Raw genomic sequence first — 26,755 nt, forward strand, 5'->3', positions numbered from 1 at the left:
AACTGTGATGAGCACTATGTATTATTCAGTGTGGAGTCAAAATTCTATAGCTGAAACAAATATTACACTGTATGTTAACTGGAATTTAAATAAAAACTTGAGAGAAAACAAAAAAACCTTGTCACATAGAATATAGTTCAACTATTATGAGGGCACATTTACTATATTTGGACTGCATCAGAAGCGTAAGCATAATTCATGCAGTGATTCTATGGTAAAATGTCAGCTTTCTTAAATTTCTAGTCAAATTCAGAAACATAAACCTTGTTATATTGGCCAATGCTGCCTGTGAATAATGTAGGGAACCCAGCCTGGTTTCGCGATTTGTCATATGAAAAAATTCCATGTGTTCTATGTTTAAAATATATAGACTACTTAAATCCTAGTGTAATGCACATAAAATGACAATACTTTCGATAAAAAAACCCTTGTATCTAAATAATTATGGATTCTACAACCAAAAATATTTCTACCTGGCAGTTCTTGTTTACTAAATTAACATTTACTATGTAGTTTCCTCCTCCTCTTTAATGTTGAGAGAGAGAGAGAGAGAGAGAGAGAGAGAGAGAAAGAGAAAGAGAGCGCATGCACGCGAGTGCACACACTGGGGAGGAACAGAAAGAAGAGGGTACAGAGGATCCAAAGCTGGCTCTGCCAAGAGCAGAAAGTCCCAGGCAGGGCTCAAACCGTGAGATCATGACCTGAGCCAAAGTTAGAACCTTAACAGACTGAGCCACTCAGGTGTCCCTACCCTATAGTTTCTAATGTGAAAACAGGTAACAGTAAGAAAAAACACCTATAGGCAAACAAAAACTATCATGTTAACCAATTATGGTCTGGAAATTTCTGTAGAGGTTTCTTCCCGAAGTGTTTTCCAATCACATCATTCTTTTGCTCCAGTAAAGGTTATCACAAATATAAATTGCTTAATAATCTTAATTCTCATAGGCTGAGTGAAGTTATTTACTTCATTTAATACGGAAACTGATGCTAGAAAATTTCAAGACTCCTCACGATTTGGTATTAAAAATTAATCCTCAGGGGCACCTGGGTGGCTCAGTCAGTTCAGCAACCAACTTCAGCTCAGGTCATGATCTCACGGTTTTTGAGTTTGAGCCCTGCATCGGGATCTGTGTTGAGAGCTCAGAGCCTGGAGCCTGCTTTGGGTTCTGTGTCTCCCTCTCTCTGCCCCTCCCCCACTCACACTGTCTCTCTCAAAAATAAACTTTAAAAAAAATTAACCCTCAGAGGCATCAGAATTCCTATTTCTGTTGTGACTGTCCAGTTGGGACTTTAATCTTAAATGAAGTATGTGCTTTTATTAAAAAAATCTGTCATGATCGACAAATTGGATGCCTTTTCATGAATTCTACTTCTTACCACTGACATCACCCAAGGACACAAAACACAATTCTTAAAATTTAATGAAATTCCAACAGTAAACATTTCCTATGGGTTTTGGTTTCCAATACCTGCCTATTGGGAGTTAATAATACTTATTACCTGTTCAACAATTACAGAAAAAACTTTAAAGTTAAGAAAAGTTCTGAATTTGAGGTATATAAAGAATATTCATTAAGAATAAAGTAGTCAAGATTTCCTTTTACTCAAAAAAATCACTTCAAAGAGTTGACCTCCATGTACAAAAGACAAGATCAATCACGTTTATCACTGGACACAAAGAATATTCCAAAGGTCTTTAAAAATGGTAATTAATCTCAAAAAGAAAAAAATTTAACTTGTATAGTTCATTCATTATCAAGACCATACTTGCTTAACAAGGTAATTATGCTATTGATATAAAACATACAGTATTTACACTTAACTGTACAAAATAATTTAATGTTTACAAAAATATTAGAATGTTTAGAGTTGACTGACACAGTCTTAAGTAATCTCTTCTAGAGAAGTATATAGTAAGACCACTGATTTCCATTTCATTTCTTTTTTAATAAGTCAAAGAAAGGATGCTGCAAGGCTTCATCCAAGGTAATTCTTTTCACTGGATCATATTCTAACATTCTTCGTACCAGGTCAAACAGTTTCTCATGTTCTTCGTCATGAGAAAGCATAAATTCCTGGGGAAAGAAATATTTTTGTTGAAGAAAGATTTTAAAATTTTTAAAAACTTTTTTTTAACCTTTATAATCTTTTTCTTTTTACCTTTAATGGTTTGCAGCGTCTCCTAACATATCTACCAGCAGAACTATGTTCATCCCAATCTAGCTGGTTATGGTGAAAATACTTGCGTTTTCTACAAGAAAAAGAAGTCTGGATCAGTAAAAACAATACAAGAACCACATGTTTACTCTGACCTCACTGGAACAGCTGGAAGCATGAACATCTATCTATGTAGACACACACACACGCATACAATTTTTTTAAATTCCAGCAATGACATACTAGATCAGACATATTTTCTAAAACATCTTCCTTAATCTTGCACCCTCTGAGGTTCTCGTGCCCCACCTCAGTGGTTCACGTACCGCACATGGAACAGTGACAGCTTATGGATCCATTCCTGTGAATGTGGATTTCACTAGGTCTGGAATGGGGTGAAGCTATTTGCCAACCACTCTAGTATCCTGTGCAAAGACACACAGCTAAGCTAGCTAGCGATAGTATGGAATACAAACGTAAACTGCTAGGACTCCAAAATCAAACTGTTTTTTACTACTCTATTATGTTTATAGCAAGTTAGGGAAACACTTCTGCAAAGTTTAACTGGAGTGTAAAAAGACGCTTTGTTTATTAGTAGATCACAAGGTAAATACTGCATTACTTGTTAACAATTTGACTTTATGGAGGAAAAAAAAATTGAAATCTGAAGTCCTGGAACAAGCAGTAACAACAAAGTTGGGTTTTCTGTAGTTTGAATACAGGCCACTGCCCATTCCCAAGAAAGGGCTTTCATCTTAGAGCATACCTTGTTTTCTGAATCATGTGTGTTGGTATGGGTCCTAATATTCGTTCCATCATTGCCAGGTGCTCTTTACTATCATGAGTCTAAAACACAAAGGAAGAAGAAATTTAGCATTTTCCCTTCCCCTACTTGCACAATAAAGGAAAATATAAGAAAACAGCGCTGACACAAAAGGACTAGATTAGAGAGCTGCATAGTTTATATCACCCTCTACTTCAAAGATGGAACAATACTGAATGAGCTATATTAGCTGGTATAAACCAATAAAACTAGTCTGATATCCAACGTAAGGTTCTGTATAGCAAGTGGATTAGACACATAATTTAATGTGAAACTGAACAATTTCCTTATTTGTTTTCATTTCTTGCACTGTTTACTGAAGAATGACTAGGGAACAGTACCAGAAAAATGGTCTCCTCATTTAATCAGCTGCTGACCCAAAACTGACTTTATTCACTAATGAAGATCCACGTGTTAACATTTACTATTCCTGGGCAATAAAAATACAGTTGTAATAATTCTCACAACAATCCTGAGCTCGGTATGTGGGAACATGAGTTTCAAAGGAGTTAAGATACTAGCCCAAGGTCATATAGCTCATGAATGAGAAAAGGTAGCTATGAATCTAAGTCAAAACTCATCTTCAATCATAATAGGAAAAGAGTTTTGGCTCAAGTGGAAGAGAGAAAACTGGCACACTTAGAGCTGGAACGGTATGCTCCTAGATCAGAGGTTGGCAAACTTTTGTAAAGGTCCAAACAGTAAATATTTTAGACCTGGCTGGTTACAAATGGTCTGTGTCACATATTCTTTTTTAAAAGCAGGCATCAGACTATCATCTGCCAACTCCTCAATCTGAAGAGCAGAGGCTTTTAAAAATCTATCAACCTATTGTTTCTAGCACATTGCTTCCAAAATGTTAAGGCCCTAATTCATGACAGGAGTTAAGTAATATTAACTCCACACTTTTATTTTCCAAACCAATACAGCTTTTATTGCATCTTTAAAATATCACAAATAAGGGGTGCCTGGGTGGCTTGGTTAAGCATCCGACTTCGGCTCAGGTTAAGCGTCATGAGTTCGAGCCCTGCACTGGGCTCTGCACTGTCAGTGCAGTGCAGCTTGGAGTTTTTTCTCTCTCTTTCTCTCTGCCCCTATCCCACTCATGCTATCTCAAAATAAATAAATTTTTAAAAATATGTATCACAAAGAAGTTGAAAAATCATCCAGCATCTTGTTATTCTGTAGCTGGACAACTTAGATCTTATCCACAAGTCTGTTGAACAGTTCCTTTTTCAGATACAACTCCAAACTTTTCTGATATCCTTGTTTTTAACTGTTGTAACTAGCTGAATCAAAGCGGCTGAGTTTGACACAAGTTCAATATCATTTCCTTCAAGAACTCATCTTTCTGGGCTTCTGAGAGATACTGAACAAGCAACACCTGGCCTCATCTGAATCCTGCAGATGTATTTTTCACCCAAGAAATTCTGCATTTCAACAAGAGAAACCACTCTCCTGAGTAACAACGATGATGGGGAAATGAGCATACACAGACGTCATCTTCTAATGGAAGCCCAGCGTAACACCCTTGACCATGTTCTGTACGGACAAAAAAGAACTGGCTACTCTGCTTGCACTAATTCCCCACCCTTTGTCAACCTAGAGCCTCTTCTTTTTCTTTCCCAGGAGACAGAGTACACGGAGATGACTGGGTTCCTCTGGAGCGGTTCACAGTAACAGTGCCTCCCTTCATAGTGATGTTGACATTTTCTGGAATGTCGATGGTCTGACTGCCAAGAATCGTCTTCATTCTTGCAGTAGATGCAGCAAAGAGCTAGCTCCACATTTTTAAGAAGTTCCTTAGTTGAAGAATATTTTGGAGGATGCAATTCCAAATAGAAACTTTATCTCAAACCAATGTTAATAATCTGCACTTATGACCACAGAGTGATTTATAATCACAGATTATGTGAAGCAACTATTTTGTGTGTCAGAATGAAGAAATCATGCACGCACTCTACTCAACTTTTTCTTGACCCTCAGCTTACAAGACCAGATGCCACCTCCAAGAACTGAGTAGTCACTATGGTTGTAGGTATCAAGCTTGTCTATGAACTCAGAGTACTTTTAATAGGGTCTCTATGGATCAATGGATTAGAAACAGGAGAAGTCTGACGACGGGGTCCCACAGGCAGTGAACACACATTCTACAATAGCCACCACCTAAGTGACTCTTACTTGTCATAGCTTCCTGTCCACCCTGCATGGCCCCCAACTTCAAATCAACCTCAACAGCAGGAGCCAGAATCCACCAAATCTGCACCCTTGACCCCCACAACAAATCACAACACTTTGATCACATTAGAACCCTTCTTCAGTGGGTGCACAACCCAGATCTTCCAAGACTGTTAGATGTCAATTGTAAGGAGAATTACAAGGGAAAAAAGCAGAGACTTAAATATGGCTTCCTACTTTTTGTTTTGCCAAATCAGGACTTTAATTTTAGAAAATTAACTATCAACAACTATTATCATCATTCCATGAAAAGGACATTTCAGTACCCAAAACAAAGAAGCTAGAGGGATAATCTCTAAATAAAGGCCAGAATGACAAACTTATAAAATCATTTTCACTTTGGATTAGTCTACATTCTGGAAACCATGAACTTCTAGGAAACAAGTACCTTTCTACCCAAACAAGTCCATGATGACTCAGTCCTTGCCTGACCTCACTTCCCCATTTATGCAAGACAGTCTGACAGCACCAACTACTGTTCCCTGACTAGAGAATGCTCTTTTGTGTATCTACACACTTATGGGTACAAGATCTTCCTGAGCTGGCCACCACTCTCTCCAGTTTTCTGACAAACCTCTAATCATCCTTCTGGCAACTGGCTTAAACTCCCTACTTTCTCGGTGACGCCTTCTCTGAAGAAATTTAACCCTCCATCTTTCCTGGGTTCCCACTACACTTTCTACATTGTTCCATTATAGCAAATAACACATTACACTGTAAGCTTTCCCACATTTATCTTTTATATGACTACCTGGAGGACAGAGATGTTGTCTTTCCAACTTTAAACATAGTGCCTTAAAATGTGCCTAGGATGTCACAATAAAATATGACTTCTTGTCCCTGAATTATTTTATAAAGCGGAGTGACTTGCTCATGGCCGTGGTGGTCAGCACAACCAGAACTGAATTATCACTGGCCACAGTAATGCTAATACAAATTTATGCAGCTCAATAAAAAAATGAGAACACAAGACAATATGAACCATGTGAGAAAAACTCCAATCACATGCAAAACAGAATTATGAACACTCACCAAGAGCAGTATTTCATCCAACTATGGTTTTAGAGGATGACCATTCTGCACATGTAAGGGTTTTCTGGGGAGTTTTTTTATTTGAGAGAGACAGAGCACGTGAGTGGAGGACAGGGGCAGAGGGAAAGAGAAAGAGAGGGAGAATCCCAAGCAGGTTCAACACACAGCGCAGAGCCCAACACGGGGCTCAATCCCACAACCCTGAGATCAAGACCTGAGCTGAAATCAAGAGGTGCTCAACAAACTGAGCCACCCACCCTCCCCATTTTATGTAAGTTTTAATATTAACACTACAGCAACTTTTCAAAACGCAGGCCAAAATTTTAACATGCTCTTAACACTGAAAATTAATTATGGAATCGCATTTACTAAATACATACCTGGAAGACTGTGAAACCAAGGTAATATTCAATAAGAATGCACCCTATGCTCCACACATCACAAGGTTGAGACCAACCCAAAGCTGTAAAAACAAAAACACTTCTATACGCAACAATTTTTAACTGCCAATGTACCATATCCCTTCCCTCTATGCATGCTCTCTTTACAATAAATAAGATGGTAAACTCCAGGGTTATATTTTAGTTTCACGTAAAATGTTACTCGGTATGCTCTCACAATTCTCCATATCTTTACATCAAATTAGTGTTTATTGTGGGGGAGGGGGCATTTTATGTAAAGTAAGAGAGAGATTAGCAAATATTTTCCAAGTATAACTATCAATTTGTGCAAATACTCCATATTCTCTGATCTGTGTGCAATGGGGAGCATTGTTACTCGCAGTTCATGATTGTTCTAGGAAATTTTACATTTTATTATAGCAAATACAGGTTGACAAGCTCAGAATGTAATTACTAACCACTTCTCAACTTACCAACTTAATGCCTGAGTTTACTTCTTGCATTAAAAAAACAAGAACTGGGGGAGGGGGTGGTGGTGCCTGGGTGGTTGAGTGGGTCAAGCGTCAACTCCTGATTTTGGCTCAGGTCATGATCTCAGGGTTTGCTTCATGAGATTAAGCCCCACAGTGGGCTCTACACTGACAGCATGGAGCCTGCTTGGGATTCTGTCTCCCTCTCTCTCAGCCCCTCCCCCACTCATGCACTCTGCTCTCTCTCACAAACTTAAAAAAAAAAAAAAAAGGATTATGATTTCATGCCCTTCCCTTGGGCTCCATGCTAGGCATGGAGTCTGCTGAAGATTCCCTCTGCCCCTCTCCTGTTCCCACTCTCTCAAAAAAAACAAAAAACCATGGTTTTAGATAAACTAAGGATTATAAATGGGTATTATAAGCAGTTATGTTATAAGAATTATAGAGCTATTTAAAGTTCACAGAGAGAGATCTACTTATATATGTACTTTTCAGGCTGTCTGTACATGATTATATATACCTTCACCTTCACAATTCTCAATGACAATACTATTCAGGAAAAAATAAAATACCTAGTCTTAAGGTACTTAACTGGAAAGGAGAAGAGTAAATCATACAGGTGTTTCAAAATTTTAAAGATCAAGTACTTAGTAAAACAATAGTGTATAAATAAAACCTACTTTATCATTTTTTAAGTTGATTTACTCTGAGGGACAGAGATGCACACACATATGCACATGCGGGGCAGAGAAAGGGAGATAGAGTCCCAAGCAGCCTCTGTGCTGTCAGCATGGAGCCTGACTTGGGGCTGGATCCCTTGAACTGTGAGATCATGACCTGAGCTGAAATCAAGAGTTGAGATGCTTAATTGACTGAGCCAGTCACCTAAGTGTCCCAATAAAACCTACTTTAAAGGACATTTTAATTACTTTCAGTAACATAAACGAATTTAAAGAAAAAGGAATAAATAAAATGTTCAAAAACCTTGACTATGATTTTGGTTTTTATTTATTCACTTTTTTTTTTTAAGTCATTTTAGTTAACCCTCACAGTGCCTGTGCCTATCATTTGAAAAAATGGGTAACTGAGCAGGAGTCCACCTACAGTGACACATAAAAAAAATCTGCAATTGATAGATCTTGAACCTAAAATGAACATCTATCTTCTCCAGCCATTCTTATCCAGCTTCTTCGTAGGTGACTGTAACCCTCTGCCACACACCATTCTAAATCATCTTGTTCTGAGAAGTTGGTCCTCATACTCTTTGGAATGCCCCATCGTTCAATTCTACCAACCTCTCCCAACTTCATGTCTTTACTACAATACCAGACACGTGAGACCAACTGCATGACTACATCTTCCTCTCCAACCTAATTCTGCCTTAATCCTCAGGATTAACACTCCACAAAAACACAAAGGACCTTTCCCAACCTCTATTCCTCAAAACCAATAACCCCAATTTTGAATTTATATGATCGATCTATCTAGCCTGGCCATACTTGGAACTGTGTTATTGTCACTACTAAGAATACTATATCTTATCCAATCTAGGAGGTCAGTAAGATGTATGACTATTTTATGCACCAATAACAAAGCAAAAACGCCAATTATTTTGTGTTGTGCTCCCCATGTTAAAATGTGGGGGGAATCCACCTCTTAAAACTGACAACACACAAAGTTATGTCTTTTTAGGCTCTGAAAATGCCTCTCTGTCCACAAACTTTTCCCACACTCCTTTCCTAAACTACTGCAACACAACAGCTCCTTTCAGACCATATGAAGCAGAAATGGTATGATCATTCATTTCAAAGACAAGCTCGAAATTTTTGCTAACTTTGTAGTCACTGGCCACATGAGGCTGTTTTACATCTAACATTTAAATTAACATAAAATTTAGAATTCAGTTCCTCAATCACAGTGGCCACACTGCAAGTACAGAGAAGCCCACATGTGCCCAATGGCTACCATACTGGACAATGCAGATATAGAAGGTTTCCATCACATGGAAAGTACTACTGACAAGCACTGCCTAATCTCAATTTCCTTACGCCTTTACCAATCCTCCACCATGGGTAAAAACTGTTAGTGTGCTTTCCTACTCTTATTCTGAATTACCAACTCCTACCAGTACATGTGAAAACTGGAAACTGACTGTAAAATTTCTACTAACAAACTCAGTTGGACCTTACTTTTGGCTAATAAGCTTATTCCATGTATCTCTCAAGAGCATCTGATCTAAACTTCTCCCACTGTCTCCAAGCCCCCAACCTCTTCTCCTCCACTCCATAAACAAGACCTAGTCTCTGACATCTTGAGACATAAGATACACACTCCCTGAGTTCCCTCTTACTTCCAAACTCTGCACCTTAAGTCACTTTCTTCTTTAACCTTTCTGGTGTCAATGATTATCAAAGAAGCTCTCCTCTTAGACTAGCCCCCTCTTTCTTCTTGACCTCCGCCTGGCCCTTTACTCAGATATCTGCCAACCAGACCTTTAGCATTTCTATAGTACCATGCTTTTGTGACATGAAAATAGGTACCCATATCACTTCAAAAATCACATTGCTGTGACGTACTTAGCAAAAAGAACTTGCCCTTTCAGGACCTTGTAAGATTAGCATGTTTAAAAAATAACCACCTGGAATATCTTTACAAATGGTATCCCATTTTTCCCACTCAGGAAGAATATTTATAGCAATGTCCAATTTTTCTTAAGATAGTTACTATTTTCTGTACACTAAGAAAAATCACACCCATCCCCTAAGTAAAAGGCATGGAGAAAAAAAAACCCTCATCTTTAATTACAGTATCAGGAAGAGTAGTGTCTACTGACCCAAAATGACCTCTGGAGCTCTGTAATGCCGTGTAGATACCAAAGTACTATGATGTTCATCATCGTATGTTGCACTTCCAAAGTCAACAACTTTGATATCTGTGTTTTTCAGTGTGCGTTCATCACGTTTCTAGAGAAACAGAGTTGAGTCAACATGAAGATCAGTAAAGACATAAAAAACGTTACATATTTCAAAAGGCTTGCATATGAGTTATCTTTTTGATTCTCAACATAACTCCAGGCGAAAGGTAAAGAAGGATGATCCTTTTAGGTTAAAAATCAGGCTATAACCAGTCTTAGAAGTCAAAATTACTCATCGAAGGGTCACCAAGCTAAATTAATTTTAAAAACCACCACCAAAATTAAAACAAGTCTTTAACTTACCATTTTAGAATTATATTTGACTACATAGTCAGACTTCACAAATAAAATATTTTCAGGCTTCAAATCTGTATGGGTTAATTTATTATGATGCAAAACTACAAGAAAACAAAAAGAAATCATTAGTTTCACCTACGTATTTCATCTGTATTGGGGGGGATAAGAAGGATCAGTAGTGGATATAGGGATTTCATCTTTACCTGTAACGTGTATTTTTAGTGACAATGTTTTGACATGTGGCTTGTATAATAAAATCTTTTAATTTTCTGGTGTTTAAAAATTTATCAAGTATACTTACAATTTATTGACTGGCAGATCTGATATGCCATCTGCCTGATGTGGTCAATTTGAAATGGCAGAAAGCTATTTTCTTTAATGAAATCATAGGTACTAAGTCCCAGCAGTTCAAACACAATACAAACATGACCATGATGATCAAACCACTCTAGCATCTGGACACATCGGCTAAAACAGAGCAAATAAAAATGAGTCAGTTCAGAGAATTCTGATTATTTTAGGCAAGATGATGGATCACAATTCAAGTTTATACTTACAAGACGCTATTGGGATCGGTACTATTTAAATGCTCCAATACTTGGATTTCTGAACGAGCTGCTTCACGGTATCGACCTACATTTTTTACAATTTTCACTGCTACATGTATGCCATCCCTTAAAGACAAAATTAAGATGAAAACGGTAGAGGAGCAGAATGAAAACACGTGTCCCTAAAGCATCATCTTACTGAGTATTAATTACTCTATGCTATTTTTCTAAACTAATCTTTCAGGGCATTTTATACCAGATTCCATATAACATTTTTTCAAAACAGTCTGGCAAAACACACTTTCTATGGAGCGGTAATTCCCTTAATACAAATTTTAATGTTTGTTTCCAGAATTTTATCTAGATTTTATACCAAAAGAAAAAAAAAAAAAGGGCGCCTGGGTGACTCAGTTAATAAACGTCAGACTTCAGCTCAGGTCATGATCTCATGGTTCGAGGTCTGAGCCCAGCATCAGGCTCTGTGCTGACAGCTCAGAGCCTAGTGCCTGCTTCAAATTCTGCGTCTCCCTCTCTCTCTGCCCCTCCCCTGTCCACACTCTGGCTCTGGCGCTCTCTCTCAAAAATAAACACTAAAAAAATAATTAAGATAAAAATAAATCCTCAAACAGAATATGCTACTGCTGAAAGCATTTGCTCAATCACCTAGACAGACCTGCCCTGTGCCAGGTGTGTAGAGCACAGGGGTTAGTCAAGACGAGGGTCGTCACTATGTACCTCACAGCCTAACAGAAAAGAAACACATGAACAACTGACAGTGTTGCAAATGCTTGGTATGAGCTTATACAAAGAGGTAGGAGAGCCAAAAAATTAGAGAGGGGAAGCTCTAATTTATTCAAAGAAGAGGTGACACACAACTGAGCCCTGAAAGACAGCCAGCAGTCTATAAAATGTGGGAGGAAAAGGAACACGTTCATTATAAGTCATGAAGTTGAGAAAATGCTTACTAGCACATTCACTGATACAAGTAGGTAGAAATAACTATAGAGCATAAGCTCTAGATTGGTTACCTATAATACTTCCTAAAAAGTATCAAGCCACAAATGATTTTGAGAAAATGGATTTCTAAATTCTCAAATTCCTTTTATCCTCTTTTCTTGAATTTTTTAATGTTTACTCATGTTTGAGAGAGAGAAGGAATAGAGAGAGACAGAGTATGAGCAGGGGAGGGGCAGAGAGAGGGAGACACAGAATCTGAAGCAGGTTCCAGCCCCCAAGCTGTCAGCACAGAGCCTGAAGCAGGGTTCAAACTCACCACCAGTGAGATCACGACCTGAGCTGAAGTCTGACGCTTAACTGACTGAGCCACCCAGGTGCCCCTATCCTCTTTTCTAAGTCTGATCTTCCTGAAGATGAACCAGCATTCAAGCCTCTTTTTTAATTTTTTTTTAAACTATGGCCCTTCCATTTGATGTACAGATCCCTCATTATTAAGATATATAACCTAGAATGTAAAAAAAAAAAAAAAAAAAAAAAAATCTTTGGGACAAACAAACATTTCTAGTGGCTAGATAGCAAGCCTTTCTCTAAGTCTGGTGGTTTCCAATTTACTGCTTTCACCAAAGCCCCAACGAAGTTGTGGGCTAATAAATCATTAAAACTTATTTTGATGATAATCTCCCTAGGACATTTGGCATATATCTCAAGGTTGCTATGAAACCACTGTGACAAAACTCCCTTCTAAGTCTTATTATATGACCAAGATTTCTTGGTGCTTACGGCTCTAGAAAAGAAAATAAAGGTGTTAGCTAACACCACTACAGTAATTGACTGCAATGAACAGCTGTATACCTTAAACTTACACAATGTTACATTACAAACAACTATATTTCAAAAAAAAAAAAGAAACACATTTAATGCTAAAGCATTTAAGATGTTTATGAATACATGTACTTTTTTTTTGAAGTCCCAACCAACCCAATAAAAGACACATTTCCAATTAAATTTTATATTTAGTTCCAGTAACCATCAAAATTTGCAATAGATTTATACTTGATCAACTGAATACTGTTTACTGGAATATCTCAAGTACTCTCTTGGAATCTCAAGTTTTAAGACAGCATTAATAGGGCAACTGGTAAAGTCTGAGTAAGATCTATAGATCAGCTGGCAAAATGTGAAAATATAACACATGTATGTATACAGCAAATTATAAAGAAAATACTGTAAAATGTTAACATGAGGAATCTGCGTGAAGGATATATGGGAATTTTTTCAGCTATTCCAGAAAATTCTAGGAGTCTGAAAATATTTCAAAAGTTCACTTCACAGGGCTCCTGGGTTTGTTGGTTAAGCATCTGACTCTTGGTTTCGGCTCAGGTCACGATCTCACAGTTTGTGGGATTGAAACCTGCATTGGGCTCTGTGCGGACAGCACAGAACCTGCTTGGGATTCTCTCCCTGCCCCTCCCCTGTGCATGTGCTTGCGCTCTCCTCAAAATAAATAAACGTTAAAAAAAATATGACTTCACATTCACATTTTTATTGAAAAGACAGTGTGATAATGAACTTTAGGATAATATACTTTATGGAAAATGGAATGAAAATATGTTCAAGAATAAAACATGTTTAAGCATTCAAGAGTTGGTTCATGAATAAAGGTAGCTATCAAATTGCTATAATATTTAGATTCTCAAATATACTTAAGAACAGTTTTTAAATAATATATTAATGTTTAAATAAGCTGGAAATTATATCTGTCCCCAACCATTTTATTTTTAATTTTTTTTTTCAATATATGAAGTTTATTGTCAAATTGGTTTCCATACAACACCCAGTGCTCATCCCAAAAGGTGCCCTCCTCAATACCAATCACCCACCCTCCCTCCCTCCCACCCTGTCCCCAACCATTTTAGGATGAAAAATTTTAAATGTCAATTTAGAAATGTGCAGTTGAGGGGCCCCTGGGTGGCTCAGTTGGTTGAGCGTCCGACTTTGGCTCAGGTCATGATCTCACAGCTCATGAGTTGGAGCCCCACGTTGGGCTCTGTGCTGACAGAGCCTGGAGCCTGCTTCTGCTTCAGTGTCTCCCTCTCTCTCTGCCCCTAACCCACTCACATTCTGTCTCTGTCTCTCTCAAAAATAAATAAACATTAAAAAAAAAAAAAAAAATTAAAAAAAAAAAAAAAAGAAAAGAAAAAAGAAATGTGCAGTTGAGGGGCGCCTGAGTGGCTCAGTCAGGTAAGCGTCTGACTTCGGCTCAGGTCATGATCTCATGGTTCCTGAGTCCAAGCCCCGCGTCGGGCTCTGGACTGACAGCTCAGAGACTAGAGCCCGCTTCAGATTCTGTGTCTACCTCTGTCTGCCCCTCCACTGCTTGCACTCTGACACTTGCATTGTCTCAAAAATAAACAAACATTAGAAATGTGCAGTTGAAATGAACTGTGTTTTAAAACAGGTTTACTTACTAAAAAGTCTGCAAACTACAGAACAGAGGTTCTGGAGGAAAATGTTAATGTGAGACACAGGGTCAAAACACAAAGGGCTTTTAGTAAGTCATTAAAGAATTTGGACTTTTTTCTGCAGGCTTTAAAGTAACAGAATTCCTTCGTAGTTTAAGATGCTAACTCTAAAATGCAAATATTATCCTTTGGGAATGAAGATTTTTGTTTTATTTTGTTGCCATAGATACTTTTATTTCATGAAGGCTGAAGAAACAGTGTACAAAATCGGCATGATACACACAGCACAAATGAAAAAAATGATAAAATAACATTCTTTAGGTAATAGCTAGTACTTTATAGCAGACTACTTTTTCTCCAAAGATAATTATGGATTGTTCCAAAATAAAGCTAGATAGAATGTTCTTAAACCTTTTAAATGCAAGATGCTCCCTTCTACTCCCTTAGCTACACTACAGAGCAGATTGCTTTTTACTAGGCCATTTCTTCCATGTGCAATTTTCAGATCGGGAATAAATGTTTTTGACCAAGATTAGACAAACTTTATTGTCTCTGCTACTCAAAACTAAAGCAAAGCACTCTAAATCTCACATAAGGGCCAAGGCCTAAGTTCTGGGAAATGCCTTTACTCGAAGATTCACTTTAATTTCAACAAACACCCCATCTGATAGAATTTGTCAATTTTTTTTGTTTTTTAAGGTTTTTTTTTTTTTAAGTGATCTCTACACCCAATATGGGGCTCAAACTCACAACCCTGAAATCAAGAGTCGCGTGCTCCACCAACAGAGCCAGCCAGGAACCCTGAAATTCATCTGCATTCTTGACCAAAACCCACACCCATGATAAATAACCAGACACAGTTCAAGAAATTTTGGGTATTTATACCACCCAGGAAAACAAGTGGCCACCTCTTAAAAATGCCATTTCATTTAAATCATAGATCCTTCCCTACCCAAAATATCAGAATGTTCAAAAAAGGAAAAAACAAACTTACATGCCATGATCAATGCACTCTACAACTTTGCCAAAGGCCCCTTCACCCAAAGTGTCCACGATTTCATCTAAAGTAAGGGAGGAGAAAAAGGAGTAAGTATTTGAGTATAAATTATCTAGTTATTCAAACAATGAATACTTAAGTGTGGAATATTTTCAAATGATGTCTATTAAAGCATAACTAAGGTTTCAGCACTCAAATTATTTTATTTTCAGCTGCTACAAAAACAATTAGATAGAGCTATCTTTCTTGCTCTAAGCTCAAATTCCACTGATTATTTTGGAACTTTAGAGTAGAAATATTTAAATTCTATAGAAAAGAAGAAATACAAAAGAACAAACAAACCCACAAAAAACAAAACAAAAAAGCAATGAAGAGTTCTTTAGCCCCCCGCTGACAACTATTCTTAAAAAGATTATTCTGTCTGCAAAGTTAAAAAAGTGTTGAAAAATATTCTATACATCTTGCTCTTAGAACGTCTCCACTTTGACAGATCAGGTGACCCTCCTCATCATCCTCTATACTCCTGGATCTTTTCCTTCGGTGGCTCTTCTGGAACGGCAAGTGGGCAGCACCAAGATCGTCCAGCCAATCAATATATCAGAGTGAATTCAGGGCAGAATACGCAATTCATTCAGCGGGGAGATATTCAGGCATTCAGATAAGCACCAGGCCACGAACAGTTGGCAGGAGCAATTTCAAATTCAGTCCCCAGAAATTCACAGGGCACAGTTTATGTTACAGAAGAAAAACATGGCAAGGAACAGATTTTCAGATAAGATACTTAAAGTGGCAATAGAAAAAAAACAACACAATTGTCTCTTTAAAATACTGATTTAATTGAAGTCTGAAATTTAAAGAATGCAATGTCATGATCTACTTATCTCTTGATATAAAATAGCATATGCTGTGAATTGAGATGTCTAGTTTGTTGGGGGGGGAAGGTTTTAAAATGTCAAAATTAGTTGAAACTATTTAGCAATATTTTAAAATACACATAATTAAAGGGGGAAATAAAAGCTAGTTAATTTCCATGTTCACTCTAATCAAAACTTGGGGAAGGAAACAATTTATTCAAAGTTTACTGATTAAACAGGTGAAGATGTCTGAGTGTAAAAAAAGTCAAACTTTTTGGATAACGTACTTTCCATTCAGCACCCATTTCAGAATTTCAGTGCAACTAGCTGCAAACAATGATGCACTGTGCTCTGGGACTATGCTATATATAGCATATATAGCTATATATAGAGTACACTTAAGTATCCACCAGTGCAAAGTTCTAGAGATGTTTCCAACCATTAGGAAAAGGGGTTCTTTTAAAGTAAAAAACAAAAACAAAAACAAAAGTTTACTATAAAAGAAAAGATGGGTGCTTTAATTTTTCATAAGATTATATTACAAAACATAAAAATATTTTTAATATTAAAATTTAATATTAAAATCAAGAACTCATGATCTGGATTGCAGAAAATGAGTAAATATGGGCAAATGAAGGTTACCTAATAAATACAGATTAGCTATGAAAATTTGGATGTTTAAGGATTCAAGTAATATAAACACATTTATAATATATCCAAATAATATTACATATATATATATAAAAACTTTTTCAAACTTACTGGCTCATTAAGAGTTTTTACACACAAATAAGCATCCACCCAAAATAAAAACAAAATCAATCATACCGAACGTGACTGTTGACTTGAACAGTGTCTATTACGCTTCCTTTTAGGACTGCTTCTCCTACTTCGGACCGAAGATTTACTGCAGTGGATTCGATAACTGCTTTCAACGTCTCTGTGATAATGTCTAGGAACATAGCCTTCGCAGTAGTCATTTCTATATTCATCAACATATCTCCGGTCCCGATAATCTCTCTCATTCAAGGACCTCGCTTCTAAATAATGACTGCAAACACATTAAAGGATTTCAAATTATTCTCTTCATCCTGGAACTGTGGTTCAAACAAAACATTCTCTCAAGAATTCCTGGTTTAAACAGCTAACTTGATAAAAAGAAAAAACCTCAAATTGATGAATTAGAATTTATACTTATCTCACAAACTTAAGACATAATTTTACTTTAACCAACAAGCGAGTTCATATTCTCCATCAGATAGACTGCTATCAAACACCTCAGATCAAAGAACAAAGCTTGAGTCAATTATGTTCAGTGTTTACTTGATTAAGTGTCCCTGTACCTTTTGGAGAAAGTTAACACCAAAAATTCACCAGTCTTATGATATATGCAATTGTAACTAAGCTTTCTTTTCTCAGAGAGCCACACACAATCAGAGGCAGGCAAAACAGGATTCCTTTCTCTTTTAATGTTAAGCGAATTTTAGATATCCCCGGCACACACATAATTCTTTCATGAAAGGTGTACTGGAGCTCGAAGTGATCTTACATGTATTCCAGACCTTTCATTTTACAGATGACTAAATTAAGATCCCAAGGATAATGATTTGCCATGGCTGTAGAGCATTCTAATTCCTATTATAAGGGCCAATTTTATTACACATATCACATATCACCTATGCCACCTTCTCTCCTCTTTGTATTCCTAGCTTCCTGTTACTCCTCTTTGAGAAAGACAACATAGCTTTTGAAGGCTGCCCCATGTGCCAAAGATATTAAACTACATCCCCCCACAAATGAGAAAAGGATCTTGTAATTGCTTGCCTAGGATTACAACAGACCCACCCCCACCACCCTACTTCCCTTTGCATTTCTAACTTCCTGCCATTCTTACTTGCAAAATACTCAAAAATTCTACATGGGAAACCGCATCATCTAGTGCCATAGTGGTTAACTTCTGAATCCACAGATCCCTTTAAAAATCTGATGAAAGCTATGGACCCTCTCACTTAAGAAATGCACAAATGCATAAACAAAACTTGGCAAGGAATTTCACAGAGGTCACGGACCTCAGGAAGTCAATGGATCCCAGTTAAGTATCCTTGATCTGATGGAAAGAAAAGGACATAGATTCAATTGGCCCAGTTTCCCGTCCCCCTCTCTACCTGGGATGGTGTCCTCTTCAACAGAGTGCGAAGCTTCAAGAGGGATGCACATGGAGCACTGAGGGAGAGAGGGGACACCTGCCCAGTCAGACAAATCGGCTAAAAGAATCCTGACAAGCAATGGAGTGACAGATGTTGACTAGACTGCCCTCACCAACCTCATTCTCTCCCCAGAATATGCTGTTGTTCATTTTCCCAGGGGCTGGTTTAGGCAGAAATAAAGGGAAAGCATCTCTAAACTGCTAGTCAACAGGGCTGGCAGAATATCCAGACTGAGGAAATGCAGAAACCCCTTTCTCCCTTTCCCCAGTGTCAATCTTAAGTTCTAACCATTGGAGAAACAACTTGGGGTATCAGGGTAAGACTGTGAGTCTATGTCAGGGATCTGATGACTTGGTTTGGACCTGTCAGGGAGAGATCTGTAATACATCAACCTAGAAATTACCATACACTCAAGGGCATCCTTTTCAATTCTGTAAGGCGTCCTTCCTATAAAAGTCCAAAATCTATCAGAAAAAAATAGTACTAATAATCTTTAGCTGGAATAGTGCATAAAATTAGAGTTGCAGATAATCCATAAACAATCTACAGACTAACAAACATGAGGTGAAGCCATGAGGAGAAACTAGAAAAATGAGGGACCTCTTCAATCTCTAACAACCAAGCCTTAGAGATTACATAAACAAAGTCTACAGAATCATAAAGGCCATGTATGGACAGAGTGGACAAGATGAACAGATTGATTTAAATTCTAAAATATTCACTGAATATCCAGTGAATATTTTACTGTAGTCCTTCAAAATAGCCAAGACTAATGAGGCTACGGGCATTCGTTTTTATTTCCACACAGGTCCTGTGGAAGATAAAAAAATATATATAAGGCAAAATCCCTGCCAACAAATAATGAACAATTTGAGATCATTCACATAAAAACAAAACTCGACAATGCAGGAAATGCTGAAAGGTTGCACGAGTGCTTAGGATCATAGAGGGGAAAAAACTCAAACTGCTTAAAATGGTCAGAGAAGACTTCATAAAAAAGCAAAGAGTTGCATCTTAAAGGGAAGTCAAGATTTGGACAAGGTGGCAAGCAGAAGAAATGGGAGGGGAGAAGAATAGCGTATGACCATCTCACACTTACAGATCACCTGTAGCCACAATGGCTTGGAGATGGGTGGTCTACATATTACTTGGGAAACAGTGCATGGACACTACAGCAAGACCACTGTTCACATAGGGAATGAACAGAAGCAAATAAAATAAGCTGGAAACAGATCATGCAAAATCTTGCATGCCAGGCTAAGGCGTTTAAAACAGTGTTTCTCAAAGGGTGGTCTGTTTATCAATCATATCAAAATATGGAATTATTAAAAATGAAGATCCCTCAGCCCCAGGTCAGACTAACTCCATCTATATATGGTAATATGCATTTTAAACATACCTCTGAGACACTTCTGTTCATACTAAAGTTTGAGAATCTTTGGTTTAAGACTTGATACTCTATATCACATAAGAAAACATTTAAAAACTATTAACACAATATATAAAGTTGTTTGAAGCCATATCAGTCTTCCTGATACAGAACTAGAATTAGTACAAAACTAATTAAACCTGTAGCAAGGGAGACCAATTCACAGGTTACTGGCAAAAGACAAATAAGAAAAGACACTCTGCAATACATACAAAAAAAGGTTTAAAAATTGATATATATTAAAAGCTCTTATAAATCAGTAAAATACTCTGTAAGAGAAAAAAATGGGCATTGGACAAACTCACTAAAAATTTAAAAATTCAAATTAAAACACTATTCTTGGCATTTCAAAATGCCAAGATTGGTAAGAGCAAGAAAGAGTATATTGTACAACTTGGTACAAACTTTCAAAAAAAAGACATCAATATGTAGCAAGAGCTTTGTACCCTTAAAGAGTTCACACCCTTTAATTTAAAAATGTCCCCTCTTAGGGGCACCTGGTGGCTCGGTTAAGTGTCCAACTTTGGTTCAGGTCATGATCTCACGGTTCATGAGTTCGAGGCCCCTGTCAGGCTCTGTGCTGACAGCTCTAAGCCTGGAGCCTGTTTTTGGATCCCGTGTCTCCGTCTCTCACTGCCCCTCCCCTGTTCCTGCAGTCTCTCTTTCTCTCAAAAATAAATAAGACATTAAAAAAAAAAAAAAAAAAATTTTTTTTTAAATGTCCCTTCTTAGAACCTATTTTCAGGAAATAATCAGAGGCAAAGACTCACATAGAAAGATTTTTTTAAGAATAGAATAATGGGGGTCTAGGATCCTCCCAAGGATACCTTCTTTACAGTTTATGGCAATTCTCATTCTTTTCAATAATTTTGTAAAAAATACTCTTGTAAAGTTTTTTTATCTTCAAAAAGACTATCAGATATTAGAATATTCCACATTATGGAGAAAAATTACCATTAGACACTTCTGGTGTCAATGTCAAAGAAGACACAGGCCTGCTGTTTAACTGGACTGACGTAGTATATTTATGTAGTTAATAATAAACAAAAACTGTCCACTCAAATCACTTCCTTCCTACATAAGAAACCTATGTATCATTAGTACTATGATGTTAATTTAAGACTTACAGGACATTCTGTATTTATTAATAAAAGGGTACAGATGTTTCTCTACAGTGCATTAATTAGCTCAGGTCATTGCAATCCTGGCGCAAACCCTCCCTCTTCCCCATGTAACAGTGTGTGATGAAGAAAGATTAATCTGTGGTGACTACCCACAAGCTCACTGTTCCGCAGAACAAGTCTGTTTTAGCATGGAGAAGGAAAAAAATTACATACTGTTTTTTAAAGTAACCCCAGCTGGCTAATTTAGAAAGCAATCTGGCAAACAGTCTCAATGGAACATCTACAAAACAAGGAGAAAACATAGAACCAACAAAACAAATGAGAAAGGGAAGTTAATGGAAGACAGACTGAAAGATATGCTACTCACCTAGCCTTTCTTTAATCATTTAGGTACTTTAAAATTCCTTTAATTCTCTGTAAATTTATTACCTCCAAATTTTACACAGTAAGAGTATAATTAAACAGGACACATGCTACTGAAAAATTTTTATTGAACCCTTTCCCTAAATTACTGGTTCTTACAATAATCTTCTAAAAAACCTACACACATTCACTGGCCTTATCTACAAATGTAACCTACAGAACACAGTGTAAGCGACGAGTCCTCTATGTACTTTACCATTCCCAAATAGTACATGCTGGTTTTCTCATCTAGTTGAACTCTCCCTACCCCTCATTCTCTCTCACTTGTGGAACCTAAACAAGCATCCCAAAATACGTATCTCCTCCTACATACAAGTTAAAGGCATATACTGGACATTCTATCATCACTATTACTTAACTGTTTGTGTGTCTCACCACCCCAACTACATTACTGGCAGCTGGGACTCAACTATCTCCCACCACTCCCAGACAGATGTAGGTAAATAAGGTTTGCTCACAGCTGTAGTCTCGGCACCTATATAGTGCCTAGCCTGTAATAGGAATTCAATAAACATCAACTGAATATTTGTTGACTTAAATATAAAACAATCTGACAGAATAAAGCTACGTAAGCTAACGAGAAATCATTAAAACTACTAGTGGTAAAATGTTACTAATTCAAGAGTGATTTACCAATCAGATTCTTTAAACTGGTGATGTGGTTTACAATGTCTGTTCTCTTGCGTACTGCTGTGGGACCTCCTCTTCCGTTTGTGACTTCCACTGTAGCTTTCATGTCCCCAGCTTTCTCTGCTATCCCAATCAGGGCAGTGAGTTCTTTTGGAATGACGCATCTGTTAACGGAAATGAAAAGTAGTGGAGGTTATAGATGGCTACGTTTAGTAAATAAAATATTACACATTATTTAAATAAAACACTCAGCACATGGGGTCATACATGTTCTAAAATCTTTGTAGATGATGTTTCCCAAGGCATGCAACACCATTCCACAGTGTGTCAGATGACTGTAAGTGGCATACAGACCGAGTACTAAATTATGCATAACATTGTGAGACCTTAACAATACGTTCTGTTTCAGTTCTTCTGAATTAGCAGCTTAGTGTTTATCTTCAACTAACCTTTGCTAACTGCCATTGTAAAAACAGTAAAAGGGCCAGGATTCAGACTCAGAACCTCCAGTAGACAACAATATCCAGCTAGAAATTAATAATTTGGGGGCTTTAACTCATTTTTATCTTAAAAAATAAGATCTTAAGTAATCTCTACATCCATTGGGGCCTCGAACTCACAACCCAGAGATCAAGAGTCACACACTCCAACAACTGAGCTAACTAGGCACCCCTTACCTTCTTTTTATAATCAACGATCTCCTTTTAAGTTATTGATATGATTTCCTTTAAAAATGTTTATTTTTTAAATATTTACTTAGAGAGAGAGAAAGAACGAGCACAGGAAGGACAGAGAGAGAAGGAGAGAGAGAATCCCAAGGAGGCTCCATGCTGTCAATGCAGAGCCCAACTTGGGGCTTGATCTCACCAACCATGAGATAATGACCTGAGCCGATATCAAGAGTGGGCACATAACCCCTCAAAAAATGTTATCTTTAAAATATGAGCTATTTTAGGGGAGCCTGGGTGGCTCAGTAGCTTAAGCCTCCATCTCTTGGTTTTGGCTCAGATCATGATCTCACAATTTGTTAGTCTGAGTCCTGCCTGGGATTCTCCTCTCTCCCTCTCTCTGCTCCTCCTGCATGTGCTCTCTCAAAATACAAACTTTAAAAAATTTAAAAAATATATGGGCTATTTTAAAGAGAAATATCACGGGGTGCCTGGGCTGCTCAGTTACTTATATGCCCAACTCGATTTCAACTCGGGTCTGCTCTCAGGATTCCTGGGATGAAGTCCTTGCGTCTATAGCCTGCTTGCGATTCTCTCTCTCCCTGCCTTCTCCCCTGGCACATACTCGCTCACAAAATAAACTTAAAAAAGGAGAGAGAAATAGCGTGCCATACAGCTTTGGCAAAATTCTGTAACACAAACAACTGAAGTCAGAGAAACATTCAGGTATACTAAATATAGGGGATGACGTTGTCTTACAAGTAAAGAGCCAGTAAAGCTGCTTCTTCTCAAAAACTAGAGAGAATTGCTTTTTCTAAATCTCAGGATGACTCCAAGCTTTGGGGAAAAAACTAGGAGGTGAGTGTAACACAGTATTCAGAGACTGTAAAAGCAAAGCTTGTATAAACTCATTTTCTCTATCCAACATGTTTATTTTCAGATCATCTTGCAATTAGCCTTAAAACGAAAACATATTTGTTGTAGATCTGGGGTAACTGAAAAAACCAACCTACAAGGATGCACATGGTCACAGTGAAATGGGATGATGATACGGACAATTCCCTGATTTTCTGCCTCCATCTACAACCTCTAAAGCATAGGTTCCCTCTAGGCTCAGGATCTGTGTTCTAACAATGTAATCCCTATCTGCTGCTCCCCATCTTAATTCTTTTACAAATAAGCAGTTTTTATCCATGATATCCAAGCTGCTGGGAAAGGGTGAGTTTCACAGCTCAAGGAAAGAGCTAAAAAAAGAAAAAATGGAGCAAATCCAGCTTAGTTAACTGCCTTTAGCTTGCCCAAATGACTCAGTAACAAGCAAACAAATTCAAGTAAAAATTTAAATGATTTCAAACGGATTAAAAAAAGACTCGAAATGAGGCAGCTGTGATTCTCCTGGGAAGTATTCCCTAAGAAAATATTTGTATCATAACTTTTGCTTAAAAAAGGGAATGAGGGTGCATTGGTCAGGTAAATAAAAAATCCTAAAACTAGTTAGGATTCTCACTGGAGGGGCACCTGGGTGGCTCAGTTGGTTGAGTGTCTGACTCCTAATTTTGGCTCAGGTCATGATCCCAGGGTTGTGGGATCAAGCCCCAGCCCCGCATGCGCCACACATCCGGCTCTGCACCGATTGTGGAGCTGTGGAGCCGGTTTAAGATTCTTTCTCTATTCCACACACCCCCCCACCCCCCACCCCCCCCGCCCACCCCTCTCTCCCACTTGCACTCATTCTCTTGCTCTCTAAAATTAAAAAATTAAAAAGGATTCTCACTGGAAATTATTAAGTGAGCATTCTGGTTTTATAGTCTCTTCAAAATGGGAAACTGAAATGAATGACACTAAAAATTAACTTGAGGCAAAGGCCATCACAAAAGCCATCTAAAATTGTTATTTCTAGTGGAATTCTTCCAACACTTCCTTCAATTACCCAAACTGTATTTTAACCACATAACTCTTTAAAATAGATTGTTTAAGCATTCTTTTTTTTTTTTTTTATTGTTTAAGCATTCTTAAATCACAGCCAGCAAAATTACAACATCTGATGACTGAGGATTATAACTATCCATTATTATGCAATTTTTACAAAACTTGTGTCTGCTTTAGCTTTCTTTTCCTTCTGTCAGTCAGCCACAACCAGCTCACCTCAAACAAGGCAGAATTCTCAAACAACCAAAATTATCAATACTCAAAACATTAAGAATGAGCATCTTGGGAGGGCCAATGATTTATTTCTCTAGTTAAGTTCACTACTTTAAATTTAATTCGGCTGTTAGAAAGCTTTTCTCCCTGCTAACCATGTTCAGAAATATTGTCTCAGGAGGCAAAGAATCCCAGACCCATATTTAACAGATAAAGTTCCTTCACATCCACAAGAAAACCCATCTAGAATTATTACACTACCTTTAATTAAATAATCCTACATGCTAGAATCCCCACATATCTTTCATTTTAAAAACATCAGACACAATGGATCTGTATGTATATACACGTCTTAGAAATCGGATTCTCTCCCTGCCCTTTCATACCCGTCAATTTTATTCAATGTATATGGCTTTAAAAAAAAAAAAATCGAAACAGGTTAAAGCCACGATTACATAGATGGCTCCAGAAGGACTGCACTTAATGGGCAACGAGCAGCCTGAAAGTAGGTGTGTTTATGGAGCACAATCTTAAAAGGGCAGCTATAAAGCAAGACCAGGTGGGTGCCCGGGTCAGCGGAGCAGGCTACTTAGGTAATCCAGGATAACAAGATGCAAAAGTATCAAAACGCAGACCAGTGCAACGATGGTATGTTCCACTTCAGGGGGAATAAGTGTTGCACAAGGGACGAACCTCTCCGTATCTCCACCTCGCACAAGCACGAGCTCGGTTCCACCACCGGGACTCAAGCAGACCGGCGGTTTCTCAGACGCCCGGTCCCCACCCTCCCCCACCCCGCCCCAGGGCACCTGGCCAGTGCCTTTGGCGCACTCACAGATAGGGCCAGATGTTTGGACTCTGGAACCCCCCCCTCCCCCGGCAAATGCTACAAACAGCAGAGACCAGGCCATCAGGGGAGAACTTGATCTCAGACAACACAAACCCCCAAGGACGGCTCTCGAAGGGTCTTCCCGACAGATCCTCGCCCTCGCCGGCGGCACGAGCCAGGGCCTCTGGAGCCGCGATGCGAGAGGCCGGGGCCCTCAGAGAAGACTCAGCGGCAGAATCGGGGCCTGTCCGCCCCAGGACATTAAATCTACCACGGCACCTGAGCAACTTTAGGTTTTGAAGGCCACCAACCCAGCTGTGCTCCGAAGAAACCCCGGTCGCCAAGGCCCCGAACTGGGTCGTTTCTCCGACACCTAGCTTTGAGACTTAAAAGACTGGAAACGGCCCAGCCCAGCCGACCCAAAACCTTACCTCCGCAAAAGGAAAAGGCCCTCTGGCCGAGAAACGTCGCCAAACCGCCGTCTTCGCTCTCCACCCGCTGCGACAAACACCCCACAAAATGGCGGCAGCGCCGTCTCCTTACAACCCCCCAGGCGGCCTCTAGCGCCACCTACGCCGCGCGAACGCGCCTGCGTGACAGAGGCTCGCGCGCTCCCGCCTCACTGCGTAAGGGGCGGAGCTCCCTGTGCGCCGAGAAGGAAGGGTCTGGCCCTCCACACTGCGGCTGCGCGAGTCAGACAGGGCATCACCCCCCCCACCCCCCTCCGAGGCCTGGTTGGGGGAAGGGAACCCTTGAGGTTGTTTTTGTTGTGGGACAGTCAGGATGAAATCCAGGGGAAATGCGTGTGCCCTGCCCTCACTCGGTGGCACGTGTCTGCTCCTTCAGATGGAGTTAAGTGCGGCACCACTCGGCAGAGCCAGCCGTGGCCCTGTTTCTTACTCTCCCGCTCAAATGGACAGCACCATGGCCTTTGGGCGGCCGTCCCTTGGGTCCCCTTGGGGACCTCGCCTGTAGAGAGTGCCAGCAAGCAACAGCGAAGACCCCAAACCCACCCTGTGCCAGGCCCGAGCTGGTTCTGGGAGCAGTTCAGTGAACAGGACACGAGTAGTCCAGGCTGTGTGGAGCTTCAGTCTAAAATGGAGTGGGATAAAGAGGACGTCTCAGAAAACAAGCTCAGGGTTGCTTATAC

At 38.8% G+C, this 26,755-nt stretch overlaps 1 protein-coding gene across 2 annotated transcripts; it reads right to left on the reverse strand.

The window, feature by feature from the left end:
- Positions 1 to 1,407: 1,407 nt before the first annotated feature.
- CLK4 (CDC like kinase 4) lies at positions 1,408 to 26,178 on the reverse strand. Of its 2 annotated transcripts, XM_019469652.2 has the most exons (13): positions 26,037 to 26,178; positions 21,970 to 22,130; positions 16,982 to 17,204; positions 15,758 to 15,848; positions 15,297 to 15,363; positions 10,893 to 11,009; positions 10,637 to 10,803; positions 10,342 to 10,436; positions 9,958 to 10,087; positions 6,634 to 6,716; positions 2,927 to 3,006; positions 2,164 to 2,254; positions 1,408 to 2,078 (listed from the first exon to the last, which is right to left on the reverse strand). In XM_019469652.2, the coding sequence occupies exons 2-13, from the start codon at positions 22,128 to 22,130 to the stop codon at positions 1,938 to 1,940; spliced, it is 1,446 nt and encodes a 481-aa protein (XP_019325197.1). In that variant the 5' UTR covers positions 26,037 to 26,178; the 3' UTR covers positions 1,408 to 1,937. The 2 variants fall into 2 exon arrangements, with proteins under 2 accessions (XP_019325197.1, XP_019325199.1); XM_019469654.2 differs by lacking the exons at positions 15,758 to 15,848; positions 21,970 to 22,130; positions 26,037 to 26,178 and having other exon boundaries at positions 16,982 to 17,010.
- Positions 26,179 to 26,755: the final 577 nt, after the last annotated feature.

Source organism: Panthera pardus, unplaced genomic scaffold (genome assembly GCF_024362965.1).
Source record: "Panthera pardus isolate Hobbes unplaced genomic scaffold, ASM2436296v1 HiC_scaffold_2, whole genome shotgun sequence".
In the NCBI taxonomy this organism is placed as follows: domain Eukaryota; kingdom Metazoa; phylum Chordata; class Mammalia; order Carnivora; family Felidae; genus Panthera; species Panthera pardus.

Bases quoted from the DNA above. Each gene is read 5' to 3' on its own strand.
- CLK4 (XM_019469652.2), bottom strand. From the start codon at position 22,130: ATGCGTCATTCCAAAAGAACTCACTGCCCTGATTGGGATAGCAGAGAA. The intron at 15,364-15,757 runs GTATAGAATATT...CCCTTACTTTAG, and splicing joins AGACGTTCTAAGAGCAAGAT to ATGAAATCGTGGACACTTTG. The intron at 2,255-2,926 runs GTATGCTCTAAG...TTTTTCTTGTAG, and splicing joins CACATGATTCAGAAAACAAG to AAAACGCAAGTATTTTCACC.